The 14,071-nt window shown below is 39.6% G+C and overlaps 1 protein-coding gene across 1 annotated transcript in view; it reads right to left on the minus strand.

Moving 5' to 3' along the window:
- The window catches only part of LOC139571038 (NLR family CARD domain-containing protein 3-like), a 388,726-nt gene that overhangs the window by 313,152 nt on the left and 61,503 nt on the right, over positions 1–14,071 (minus strand). Inside the window, exons 10-11 of the mRNA XM_071393561.1 lie at positions 1,971–2,144; positions 925–1,098 (exon numbers count right to left, since the gene is read on the minus strand). Coding sequence (XP_071249662.1) covers positions 925–1,098; positions 1,971–2,144 — 348 coding nt within the window. The remainder of the gene's footprint in view (positions 1–924; positions 1,099–1,970; positions 2,145–14,071) is intronic.

Genomic DNA, 14,071 nt, shown 5'->3' on the forward strand with positions numbered 1-14,071 from the left:
AGGCAGCAACACAACATGACAAACACATAGTAGCAACACACCATGGCAGCAGAACAACATGGTCGCATCACAAAACATGGTAAAAACATTATTGGTCTAGATTTAACTTTAGCCTGCAGCTTTGATATGTGCTGAGAGGACAGTTTACTGTCTAGCCATACCCCAAAGTACTTGTATGAGGTGACTACCTCAAGCTCTAAATCCTCAGAGATAGTAATCACACCTGTGGGGAGAGGTGCATTCTTCTTACCAAACCACATGACCTTTGTTTTGGAGGTGTTCAGAACAACGTTATGGACAGAGAAAGCTTGTTGGACACTAAGAAAGCTTTGTTGTAGAGCGTTTAACACAACATCCGGTGAGGGGCCAGCTGAGTATGACTGTATCATCTGCATATAAATGGATGAGAGAGCTTCCTACTGCCTGAGCTATGTTGTTGATGTAAATTGAGAAGAGCGTGGGGTCTAGGATCAAGCCTTGGGGTACTCCCTTGGTGACACACAGTGGCTGAGACAGCAATTTTTCTGACTTTATACACTGCACTCTTTGAGAGATGTATTTAGCAAACCAGGTCAAAGACCCCTCAGAGACACCAATACTCCTTAGCCTCCCCACAAGAATGGAATGGTACCATATCAAAAGGTTTGGCCAAGTCAATAAAAATAGCATCACAACATTGCTATTAATCAAGGGCAGTGGTGACATCATTTAGAACCTTTAAGGTTGTAGTGACAAATCCATAACCTGAGCAGAAACTAGATTGCATTTCAGAGAGAATACTATAGACATCAAGAAAGCCAGTCAGTTGATTATTGACAGGTTTTTCCAACAGTTTTGATAAACAGGGCAAAATAGAAATAGGCCTATAACAGTTAGGTTCAGCTTGATCTCGCCCTCTTGTTGACCAAATACAGGAATACGAACCTCAGAGTCTCCAGTTTACAGTGGGGATTCCCCAGTCCATCAGAGAGCAGCTTCACTCCTGAATCCTTCAGGTCATTGTTACTCAGATCCAGCTCTCTCAGGTGTGAGGGGTTTGACCTCAGAGCTGAGACCAGAGAAGCACAGCCTTCCTCTGTGACTTGACAGCCTGACAGCCTGCAACGAGTAAAATCATATTTAAACCACACTGCTATTCTTTGGTGGTGAAAATAGTGGCAGTATATTTTTTCAACACATTCAGATATATCAGTGTCCTGAAACCTGCCATATCTATTAATAAATGAATGTATCATTATTAGAAATTATCATAATATTGCTTGAAGAGAGAGAAATGTATTGTACCAATATTTGACAAGACTGACCAGACCAGTTTAAAAGCAGTATCAGTTAAAAGACAGACAGTAAGATATCAGATTTAAATTGTATTGAGTGTACAGTCCACACCATATCTATTTTGACAGTGAAGCTAAAAATGTAAATGTGTCTCTATACTCCAGTATTTTGGAATTGAGGTCAAATGTTTCATATGAGGTGACAGTATATAATGTCACCTTTTATTTGAGGGTATTTTCATACATATCGGTTTCACCGTTTAGAAATAAAAGCACTTTATGTATCTAGTCCCCCTATTTGAAGAAGTCATGTTTTCTGACCAATTCACTTATAGTGTATTAAAGTAGTCGAAATAATTGTATTTGGTCCCATATTCTTTGATCGCAATGACTACATCAAGCCTGTGACTGCCATGATTGAGAAAGATCATGAATGAATCATTAATAATAATGAGTGAGAGCGTTAGAGGCTACAACAAAACATACTAACCTCTCACCATTAACCTCAAATTAAAGGTGACATTCTGTACTGTCGCCTAATATGAAACATTCTATTTCAAATCCAAAATGCTGGAGCATTGCACCAACTTCAAAACTTCCCTGTCAAAACACATGGTGTGTACTATGTGTGCATGGTAAACACATGTGGATCTGGTGAACAGTTCTCACTTCTTGACCAACTACAGGAATACTGACCTCAGAGTCTCCAGTTTACAGTGGGGATTCCCCAGTCCAGCAGAGAGCAGCTTCACTCCTGAATCCTTCAGGTCATTGTTAGTCAGATCCAGCTCTCTCAGGTGTGAGGAGTTTGAACTGAGAGCTGAGACCAGAGAAGCACAGCCTTCCTCTGTGACTTGACAGCCTGACAGCCTGCAAATAGTAAAATCATATTTAAACCACACTGCTATTATTTGGTAGTAAAAATAGTGGCAGTATATTTTTTCAACATATTCAGATATATCAGTGTCCTGAAACCTGCCATATCTATTCATAAATGAATGAATGTATCATTATTAGAAATGATCATAATATTGCTTGAAGAGAGAAACATTTATTGTACACATATCTGAGTAGACTGAGCAGACCTTTACCTCTGATGTTAGCTTAAAAAATATATACTTTTAGTACTTCTTCAAATGGTAGAACTAGGTCCATGAAGTGCTTTCATTTCTAAAAGCTAAAACAGATTTTTATGAGTACCTTAAAAATAAAGGTGACATTCTGTACTGCCGCCTAATATGAAACATTATATCTCAAATCCTAAATGCTGGAGCATTGCACCAAATTTAAAACTGAAAGCTTCACTGTCCAAACACATATGGTGTGGACTATGTGTGCCTGGTAAACACATGTGGAACTAGTGAACAGTTCTCACTTGTTGACCAACTACAGGAATATTGACCTCAGAGTCACCAGTTTACAGTGAGGATTCTCCAGTCCAGCAGAGAGCAGCTTCACTCCTGAATCCTTCAGGTCATTGTTACTCAGATCCAGCTCTCTCAGGTGTGAGGGGTTTGACATCAGAGCTGAGACCAGAGAAGCACAGCATTTCTCTGTGACTCCACAGCCTGACTGTTATGCTGATGAATGAGGACCCAAAAGCGACGTAATAGTAACAGAGTCTTTATTCCAGTATCAAACAAACAATGATTCTCCTGGATATATCAAAGGTAAATCCAAAACAGGAAACTGAAATCCTCTCGTCAGTAGAGAGGAACGACAGGAGACGCGACCACAGACTGCAGGTCGCTTCAGGAAGGCACAGGCCGTAGCTGACATAGACACCTGCTCACACGCAGCATCTGAAGAAGGCAAAAACACGACAGGGCGGAACAAGGACACAGGAACAGCAAACATCAAACAAGAATCCGACCAGGACAGAAGCGGAAACAGAGGGAGAAATAGGGACTCTAATCAGAGGGCAAAATAGGGGACAGGTGTGAAAGAGTAAATGAGGTCGTTAGGAGAATAAGAAACAGCTGGGAGCAGGAACGGAACGATAGAGAGAGAGAGCGGGAGAGGGAGAGAGGGAGGAGGAGAGAGAGAGAGAGAAAGAGGGAAAGAACCTAATAAGACCAGCAGAGGGAAGCACAGGGACAAGACATGAAGATCAAAGACAAAACATGACACTGACAGCCTGACAGAGAGATCAGGATTTCACAAACACATTGTTAATTTAAAATCAGTAGTGCAGAAGGACAATGGCAGATGCATTTGGTTTATTCTCCCAAATAACATATAGATTTACCTTCCGTCTCCTAGAATTGTATTGTTGTATTGTTATACAATGTGAACACCAATGCATTGAATCAATATATTTTTCAATAATACATATTTTTCTCTAAACTGAATATTTCTTCCTGATGATTAGTACTTAAATGTATTTGTATGTACTCACATAGCAGCTCTGGAGGCTTTGACCACTGGCAGCAGCCTCAGAAGACCTTCCTCTGATCTGGAATATTTCTTCAGGTCAAACACTTCCAGCTCCTTTTCTGAAGTCAGCAACACAAAGACCAGAGCTGACCACTGTGCAGGTGAGAGTTCTTCACTGGAGACACTTCCTGATCTCAGGTAGCTTTGGATCTCCTCCACTAGAGAATGGTCATTCAGTTCATTCAGACAGTGGAACAGATTGATGCTCCTCTCTGGAGAGGGATTCTCCCTGATCTTCTCCTTGATGTACTTGACTGTTTCTTCATGACTCTGTGAGCTGCTTCTTGTCTTTGTCAGAAGACCTCGTAAGTGCTTCTGATTGGACTCCAGTGAGATGCCCAGAAGGAAGCGGAGGAAAAGGTCCAGGTTTCCCGTCTCACTTTGTAAGGCTTTATCCACAGCACTCTTGTAGACATTAACTTCAGTAACTTGCGGTTTGGCCATTAGATTCTCATTGTTGTTGATGAATGAGAGGAACACATATACAGCAGCCAGAAACTCCTGAATGCTCAGATGCACGAAGCAGTACACCTTGTCCTGGTACAGCCCACATTCCTCTTTAAAGAGCTGTGTGCACAATCCTGAGTACACTGAGGCTTCATTGACATCAATGCCAGCCTCTTTCAGGTCTTCTTCATAGAAAATCAGATTGCCCTTCACAAGCTGTTGAAAAGCCAGTTTTCCCATTGACAGAATGCTCTCTTTATTCCAGTGTGGACCTGTCTCTTCTTTCCCAAGATACTTTTCATTCTTCTGTTTGGTATGAAACACCACAAGGTGTGTGTACATCTCAGTCAGAGTCTTGGGCATCTCTTCTTTCTTATGTTTCAGCATGGGTTCAAGGACTATTGCAGAAATCCAACAGAAGACTGGAATGTGGCACATGATGTGGAGGCTCCTTGATGTCTTTATGTGTGAGATGATTCTGCTGGCCAGGTCCTCATCACTGAATCTCTTCCTGAAGTACTCCTCCTTCTGTGGGTCACTGAACCCTCGTACCTCTGTCACCTGGTCAACACACTTAGGGGGGATCTGATTGGCTGCTGCAGGTCGGGTAGTTATCCAGAGGAGAGCAGAAGGAAACAGATTTCCCTTGATGAGATTTGTCAGCAGAACATCCACTGTGGTTGACTTTGTGACGTCACAACAGATCTTGTTCTTCTGGAAGTCTAGGGGCAGTCGGCACTCATCCAGACCATCAAAGATGAACAGAACTTTGTACTTGTCATAGTTGGAGATTCTTGATTGTTTGGTTTCCACTGAGAAGTGATTGAGAAGTTCAATCAAAGTGTGTTTTTCCCCTTTCATCAAATTCAGCTCCCGAAAAGGGAATGAAAATAAAAATTGGACATCCTGATTTGCTTTTCCTTCTGCCCAGTCCAGAATGAACTTCTGCACAGAGACTGTTTTTCCAATGCCAGCGACTCCCTTTGTCAGCACAGTTCTGATACGTTTGTCTTGTCCAGTTAACGGTTTGAAGATGTCATTACATTTGATTGCAGTCTCTGGTCTTCCTTGTTTCCTGGTTGTTGTCTCAATCTGTCTCAGCTCATGTTCTTTATTGACCTCTCCTGTTCCACCCTCTGTGATGTAGAGCTCTGTGTAGATCTTATTGAGAATTGTTGGGTTTCCTTGTTTAGCGATCCCCTCAAATACACATTGAAACTTCTTCTTCAGATTAGATTTGAGTTCACGTTGGCAAATCACAGCAAGCTCATCTGAATGAAGAAACAACACAAAGGATATTAATATTATTTATTCTGATTTAATGCCTACAGTATTGTTAGACTGTTCTGTAATGTTTAAATTGTAATAATTTAGTCTATTACTGTAACTTCCTGTATAAATGTATAAATGTGTAAATGTTTTCATAATGATGTGTGACTGATTCATATGATTATTGGTATTATTGATGGTATTATTCATGTTGTCTCGTTCCTCTCTCTCTGTCTGTCTATCTATATTATATATATCTATATTAATTCACTCTCGTCTAAATGAATCACCACAACACATCCCTGCTGGTACTGTACTTGATGAGGTCACTTGGTGTTGTGTTAAGTCTGGTACAATATCACTGAGTTACACAGCTACTTTAGCTCTACTTTAGTTACAGCTTTTAAATGTTTGTTATAAAACAACATTCAACATGAGGCAGACAGCTCTTACATTTCTCCAGTGTGTCAGCAAGCTCCTTCTGGTTCATTTTCCTCAGGATGTGCAGTGTGATCTTCAGAGCCCCCTCTCTGGCACTGCTCTCCTGTTTCTCATCTTCAGCGTCCACCACTTCCTTATCCTGCTTCTGACTCTCAAAGCCTTCTGGGAGTTCTGGACTAAGAATCCTCTTGAACATCTTCAGCTCGTTCTTCACAAATGTCATAATATTCTCTTCAAGCATCTGAAATAAATAAAGTAAATAAGTTAAGCAAGAGAATAAATTGTTTCTCATTAACACATTAATGAATAATTGACAGATCAACTTTTTCTTGGAGGTAAATGAAGACAAATGTACATAACAGGACCACATACACTGAATATGGAGGCCAGGTCTGTTTGATGACTCTGGGAAGACTGACCACTGAGAATCTCTGACTCTGATCTCTCCTGTTGGTTTCTGTGGACAAAACATCCAAGGAGTGCACGCACACACACACACACACACACACACACACACACACACACACACACACACACACACACACACACACACACACACACACACACACACACACACACACACACACACACACACACACACACACACACACACACACACACACACACACACACACACACACACACACACACACACACACAGGGAATGTTGTGGTTGTTTAATATTGCTTTAGGACTATGAAAATGAAAAAAAGGATTCACCTATGGATTATGAAAACAACAAAAATAAATTGGAAATGGGAGAGGAGAAATGACTAGAGACAGTGTTGTTTAACTCACTGACCATGACCCATGAGTTCTTCTTACCTTTGTCCAGTAGAAAAGTCTCCCTCGCTAAACATTATAGGTGTACCCATAGACCGGTCACTCTTCATGGACACACAGCTGGGTACAGGGGAGGCTGGTCTCTCCTGCTTGATTGGGCTTCAACACAACAGAGACAAACATTATGTCTCTCATCTACTCTGAACTCAGATGGGGAAACATAAGAAGAGTTTCATTCCAAAACGCTATATATCCGCTTTCAGAAATGTTGGTAAATTTGCTTTGATAGTTTAAACTACACTCTGAACAACAGTCTCTTGACGAGAGAGCACATGTTCTATGCCAGGTGAAATTGTGCATCATTAGCTCATTGTCATGGATTTATCCAAATAAATGTCACTAGAAAACAGCTTAAACAAATGGAAATGCAGCTACTTTGCTGTTATTCTGGCTGCACTCTTTGACGTGACTGTAAGTTATCCGTAGTTGGATAGCTAGCAAGGGCAGGAGATAAGAACTTTGCCACCCAGTATGGGAATGGATCATTTCGATCTAATGACTGGGTCTCATCCATAGATACAAACAAAAAGACTTAACGACTGGGTCGCGTCTCTGGCAATCCAACCGATAGAAAGTAACCATGAGCAATCATTTCTGATGAAAACAAATGTGATTGGGATATAGCATTTTGGAAATAAACTCTTCATATGAACAAACTTGTCATCTCACCTTTTAGCTGTGGTGTCATGTTCTCCAGAGAGACTCATTTTAGAGGCAGGGCCCCCCTCTCTCTCCCCAGAGAGACTCATCTTAGACCACTGACAACTAAACAGAGATCCAGCATGTTGGTTGTGGTTAACATAGTGACAACTAAACAGAGATCCAGCATGTTGGTTGTGGTTAACATAGTGACAACTAAACAGAGATCCAACATGTTGGTTGTGGTTAACACAGTGACAACTAAACAGAGATCCAGCATGTTGGTTGTGGTTAACATAGTGACAACTAAACAGAGATCCAGCATGTTGGTTGTGGTTAACACAGTGACAACTAAACAGAGATCCAACATGTTGGTTGTGGTTAACACAGTGACAACTAAACAGAGATCCAACATGTTGGTTGTGGTTAACATAGTGACAACTAATTATTGAATGTCAATTGTTCTCTTTTATTCATTATCTCTCAGAAATAAAAACATTTACTAAAAGACACATCGAAACAGTCAGGTGATTTAATGCAATCACATGATTATGTAGTTGTGACATCTCTTCTCCATGGTAACTGTCAATAATACTACTAATAATAAGTCACTGTTTGTTAAGGTCGTTATAGACAGTGCAGCAACACAAGGCCATGTCTCACACTTATTTATATTCCCTAAAAGTAGGCTATTATCTCATCAATCTGTTATTTTCTAAACAAATCTGAAAATGTAGACTGAAGGGCTAAAATGGGAATGATTGATCTGAGGGGGAAATCATTTATACATTCAGAAAGATTTTTGCAACAAGTAAGATATGTTATATTATGTAATGTAGGCTAGGTTAAAATGTACAGTTGAAGTCGGAAGTTTACATACACCTTAGCCAAATACATTTAAATTCAATTTTTCACAATTCCTGACATTTAATCCTAGTAAGAATTCCCTGTCTTAGGTCAGTTAGGATCACCACATTACTTTAAGAATGTGAAATGTCAGAATAATACTGTAGAGAATGATTTATTTCAGCTTTTATTTCTTTCATCATATTCCCAGTGGGTCAGAAGTTTACATACACTCAATTAGTATTTGGTAGCATTGCTTTAAATTGCTTAACTTGGGTCAAACGTTTCGGGTAGCCTTCCACAAGCTTCCCACAATAAGTTGGGTGAATGTTGGCCCATTCCTCCCGACAGAGCTGGTGTAACTGAATCAGGTTTGTAGGCCTCCTGGCTCGCACACACTTTTTCAGTTCTGCCCACAAATTTTCTATAGGGTTGAGGTCAGGGCTTTGTGATGACCACTCCAATACCTTGAGTTTGTTGTCCTTAAGCCATTTTGACACAACTTTGGAAGTATGCTTGGGGTCATTGTCCATTTAGAAGACCCATTTGCGACCAAGCTTTAACTTCCTGACTGATGTCTTGAGATGTTGCTTCAATATATCCACATAATTTTCCATCCTCATGATGCCATCTATTTTGTGAAGTGCACCAGTCCCTCCTGCAGCAAAGCACCCCCACAACATGATGCTGCCACCCCCGTGCTTCATGGTTGGGATGGTGTTCTTTGGCTTGCAAGCATTCCCCTTTTTCCTCCAAACATAACGATGGTCATTATGGCCAAACAGTTCTATTTTTGTTTCGTCAGACCAGAGGACATTTCTCCAAAAAGTACAATCTTTGTCCCCATGTGCAGTTGCAAACCGTAGTCTGGCTTTTTTATGGCGGTTTTGGAGCAGTAGCTTCTTCCTTATGTGCTATGGTGGTCTGCTTGAAACATGTTAGTATTACAGACTCAGACAGGGAGAGGTTGAACATTTCAGTGAAGACACTTGCCAGTTGGTCAGCGCATGCTTGGAGTACATGTCCTGGTAATCCGTCCGGCCCAGAGGCCTTGTAAATGTTGACCTGTTTAAAGGTCTTACTCACATCAGATGCAGTGAGCAATATCACAGTCATCCGGAACAGCTGATGCTCCCATGCATGTTTCAGTGTTATTTGCCTCGAAGCGAGCATAGTTATTTAGCTCATCTGGTAGGGTCGTGTCACTGGGCAGCTCTCGGCTGTGCTTCCCTTTGTAGTCCGTAATATTTCGCAAGCCCTGCCACATCCGATAAGCAGGGCGATTCAATCTTAGTCCTGTATTGACGCTTTGCCTGTTTGATTGTTTGTCGGAGGGCATAGCGGGATTTCTTATGTTTCCGGGTTACAGTCCCGCTCTTTGAAAGCAGCAGCTCTACCCTTTAGCCTAACAACTATTAGTTATCCTTCAACAGTGTGATTAAATTAAGATCCTATATTTGTACAGAGCTTGTCTTTATCTAAACCAAGGCAATTTGAGTTTTTGGCAGTGACTTTGCATCTGTCAGCTGCTGTAAACCTATGTGATTGGATGTTATAGACCCCCCATCTGAACAGTTACTTTCCCTGTGCTGTGGCCCTCTCCAACCAGCCATCTGGCCCATGGAGACTAAAGGACTACTACTCTACACAGAACATCAAGCCATCTCTGAACTGGACACTAAACAACTGCACTGCATTTGCACTCTTTATCTCTCTTAGATATATTTATGTAAATCAACTGTATACCCACTGTACTGTATTTAAGTGATAATGCCCGAAAAGCCGTTGTTTGGAAGATATATTGGCACAGGTTTTGTAAGGCAAACTGTGCCAAAATATCCTCCAAACACCGGTTTCGAGGGCATTATCACTTTTGTTCAACAGGTTACCAACATATTTAAATAATGATTGACACATTTTCATTCAAAACTTTATTGATGAATTTATTCATACTATTTCATCCTTCCACAAGATATAGTTCTGACACAAATCTAGTGTTGATACCCAAGCCGGCTGGTCGTTTGTTTTATCGGTTCGGTTGCCAGACACGCAATCCAGTAGTTAAGTCTTTCGTTCTGTATCTATGGACGCGACCCAGCCGTTCGTTCTAAATGTTCCATTCCCATACTGGGTGGCAAAGTTCTTATCTCCTGCCCTTGCTAGCTAACCAACTACGGATAATGTACAGTCACGTCAAAGAGTGCAGCCAGAATAACAGCAAAGTAGCTGCATTTGCGTTTGTTTAAGCTGTTTTCTAGTGACATTTATTTGGATAAATCCATGACAATGAGCTAATGATGCACAATTTCACCTGGCATAGAATATGTGCTCTCTCGTCAGGACACTGTTGTTCAGAAGAGCTAGCCAACAACACAGCTAACACAATAACTTCAAATAGAAGCTGGAATGACTTTCTTTGTATTCATGATTTCGGCTGGCTGAGAAAAGCTTCCTGCCAATCTGTCTCATCCCGATTCATGACACGTTCATTACTTTGCGACAGCTAGAGATGGAATTTGAATATTGAAACAATGTCGTTGGAGAGACAGACAGCAAGGTTTTAACAAAAAGAAAAGACGTGAGATAATGTCTAGATGCTTTTTACAGTGGACATCAAATGTATAAATTGCCTGGCTGGGCTGATGAGATAGTGGATTGCGCAGTCAAATGGAACAGAGTATATAGGAATTTAATGTAATATATTTATCCGGTGGTAATTTGTGGAATAGACACAGACTGGAATGCAGTTTTAACCAGTCAGCAATCAGGATTAGACCCACCCGTTGTATAAATGTGTATATCCTCTGCTCATTCTCTTATAGATCAATGCTCACTCTAGCTATTTATGTATGATGTTATACATAAACTGTTGTGTAAACTCCTCTGTCTGTATTCTGTCTCTAAATGTTGTCTATCACTAGCAGCACCATATCACCAAGTACAATTCTGAGTACAGATGTAAGATCTTAATTTGATCACCCCCCACTACAGAATAACTTTCATGCAATGCAGGAAATATATTTGAGGTTTAAAAAGGCTATTTATCAATATATCACACCCCACAAAAATGTATATTAATTATAATCCACATAATAATTCACATTTCCTGTTGCTGCAGAAATATTTTCTCAAATTAAGATCCTACATATGTATGTTTAAATGTACTAGGTGAATAAAGGTGATTGTGAGGTTGAGTCTCTAGATTCCCTTGCTGCTCTTGAGAAATAATGAAATGGTTGTCATGGTGATTTAAACTAGGAGTGGTTATCTCCCAACTCTGAAGCCATGTCATTTGTTACATTTCAGCCAATTGATGAAGGCAGCTAGAAGGCTGAACCCAGAAGACAACTCTAAATCAACCCTTACTTCTGTGTAATAATGGTGTGGGAATAATGATGCATTTTATTTAGTAAAGTGGTTTCTTGCATCAAACACCACAACATTTTCAGTCACCTCCTTGCGTGAAGGACAAGTAGATAAACAGGTTAAAGTCAAGCTCTGCATGTTTTTTAAAAGGTCTCATTGAATGTAGAAAACCACACATTGGCTGCTACTGCAGACTGAATGATAGAACAGCTATTTCCATGTTAAATGTTATTGGACGCCTTTTTTACATTGTTTTTGATTGTAGGCCACCCTGGTAGGCCTACATTGTGATCAAATAGCCTACTTGATCACTGTTAAAACTGTAACTGAGGCGGGTACACCCTCAGTGTTCACAGTAAATGCACATCGGAAGTTGTATAGATCACTACACTATAGTTGAACTATGATACAATTACATTTATCATACAAAATGTGAAATGTAGAATTATGATGAATGAAAATTGATATATTGAATTCACAGGAGGTTGGTGGCACCTTAATTGGGGAGGACGGGCTTGTGGTAATGGCTGGAGTAGGTGGAACGTCCTCCCCTCAGCAGCCTCCACTGATTGAATTTGACTTGCTCACGTCCAGTTAGCGCCATTTTGTATGATTAAACTGTCAAGTCATTTTATATTTTCCCTTCTGCTGAGAGCACCTTCCTGATGACTAGCGCTCTGTACATTCCTATGGATGAGGCTTTGAGCTGGAATGTGAAGCTAACTGAAGCTAGCTAGCTTTAGAAAACCAGTATATCTAGCTTGCATCATAGTACACCCCTCAGGCTACGCTCAGGTTTCAGCATCAGGCAGGCATCAACAAACCGAGTCTACCTGGGTCGTATTCATTAGTTTACACCACAGCCACAAGTTTTGCAACAATGCATAAACGATTTGCTCCAAACGCCGTACAAGGTGACCTAAACGGTTTAAGTTGCCAAACGTTTTGTTACGGTGGGCACTAATGAACACACACAACCTGTTTTGAGAAAGTGTAAGTTGCTGTTAGTCTCTCCACAATATTTATTTGTCTCTCTTTCACACAAAATACCTTCCAGAGTGAAAAGAGTTAACAGTAGATTAGAAAGAGAAAATGTTTGCTTTTTGTTTGTTGTGTTTTAAGGCTGTTTTGAGAAGACAAGTCTATAGGCCTATGATACAGTAGGAGATTACCCTGGGAAACACAGATGGGCATGGAACGAATTCACCCCCCGCATCTAATTTACATCAAATACATTTTAAGGAGAGTAGGCCTATTATAACACTCTGTCCACCAAAAATATCATCAACTATTTGAATACACATAACAATATCATCAACTATATGAATACACATAACAATATCATAAATTATATGAATACACATAACAATGTCATCAACTATATGAATACACATTACAATATCATCAACTATATTAATACACATAACAATATCATCAACTATATGAATACACATTACAATATCATCAACTATATTAATACACATAACAATATCATCAACTATATTAATACACATAACAATATCATCAACTATATGAATACACATTACAATATCATCAACTATATGAATACACATAACAAAATCATCAACTATATGAATACACATAACAATATCATCAACTATATGAATACACATAACAATATCATCAACTATATGAATACACATAACAATATCATCAACTATATGAATACACACAACAATATCATCAACTATATGAATACACACAACAATATCATCAACTATATGAATACACATAACAATATCATCAACTATATGAATACACATAACAATCGTCGTCTTACCTTTAATTGTTAGGGTTAGGGTTAGCAGAGTCTGGAATGATCATTCGGTCATCGAAAGATACTTTTGTTTGCTCAACTAATTTACATATCAGGTTCTGCCTGTTCTCTCTCTCGCTCTCTCTCTCTCGCAAGTACGCACACACAGACACAGCCAACCAATGGAACAAATAAAACATTTACTAAATTAAACAGAAATGTACAGAACCATATCATTGGCTCAAAAGTTCCAAGAAATATAATATTTTAGTACCAACTGACTCATCAATGAAACTTTCATTTGAGGCATTAGAATGTATGTAAGAGACATGATTGTATGAAATCTATGTCAATGTAGATCAGCATAAAGTACAACAACAGATCTATGTCAATGTAGATCAGCATAAAGTACAACAACAGATCTTTGTCAATGTAGACCAGCGTAAAGTACAACAACAGATCTATGTCAATGTAGATCAGCATAAAGTACAACAACAGATCTATGTCAATGTAGACCAGCATAAAGTACAACAACAGATCTATGTCAATATAGACCAGCATAAAGTACAACAACAGATCTATGTCTATGTAGACCAGCATAAAGTACAACAACAGATCTATGTCAATGTAGACCAGCAAAAAGTACAACAACAGATCTATGTCAATGTAAAGAAGCATAAAGTACAACAACAGATCTATGTCAATGTAGACCAGCATAAAGTACAACAACAGA

This window comes from Salvelinus alpinus, chromosome 1 (assembly GCF_045679555.1).
Source record: "Salvelinus alpinus chromosome 1, SLU_Salpinus.1, whole genome shotgun sequence".
Lineage (NCBI taxonomy): Eukaryota > Metazoa > Chordata > Actinopteri > Salmoniformes > Salmonidae > Salvelinus > Salvelinus alpinus.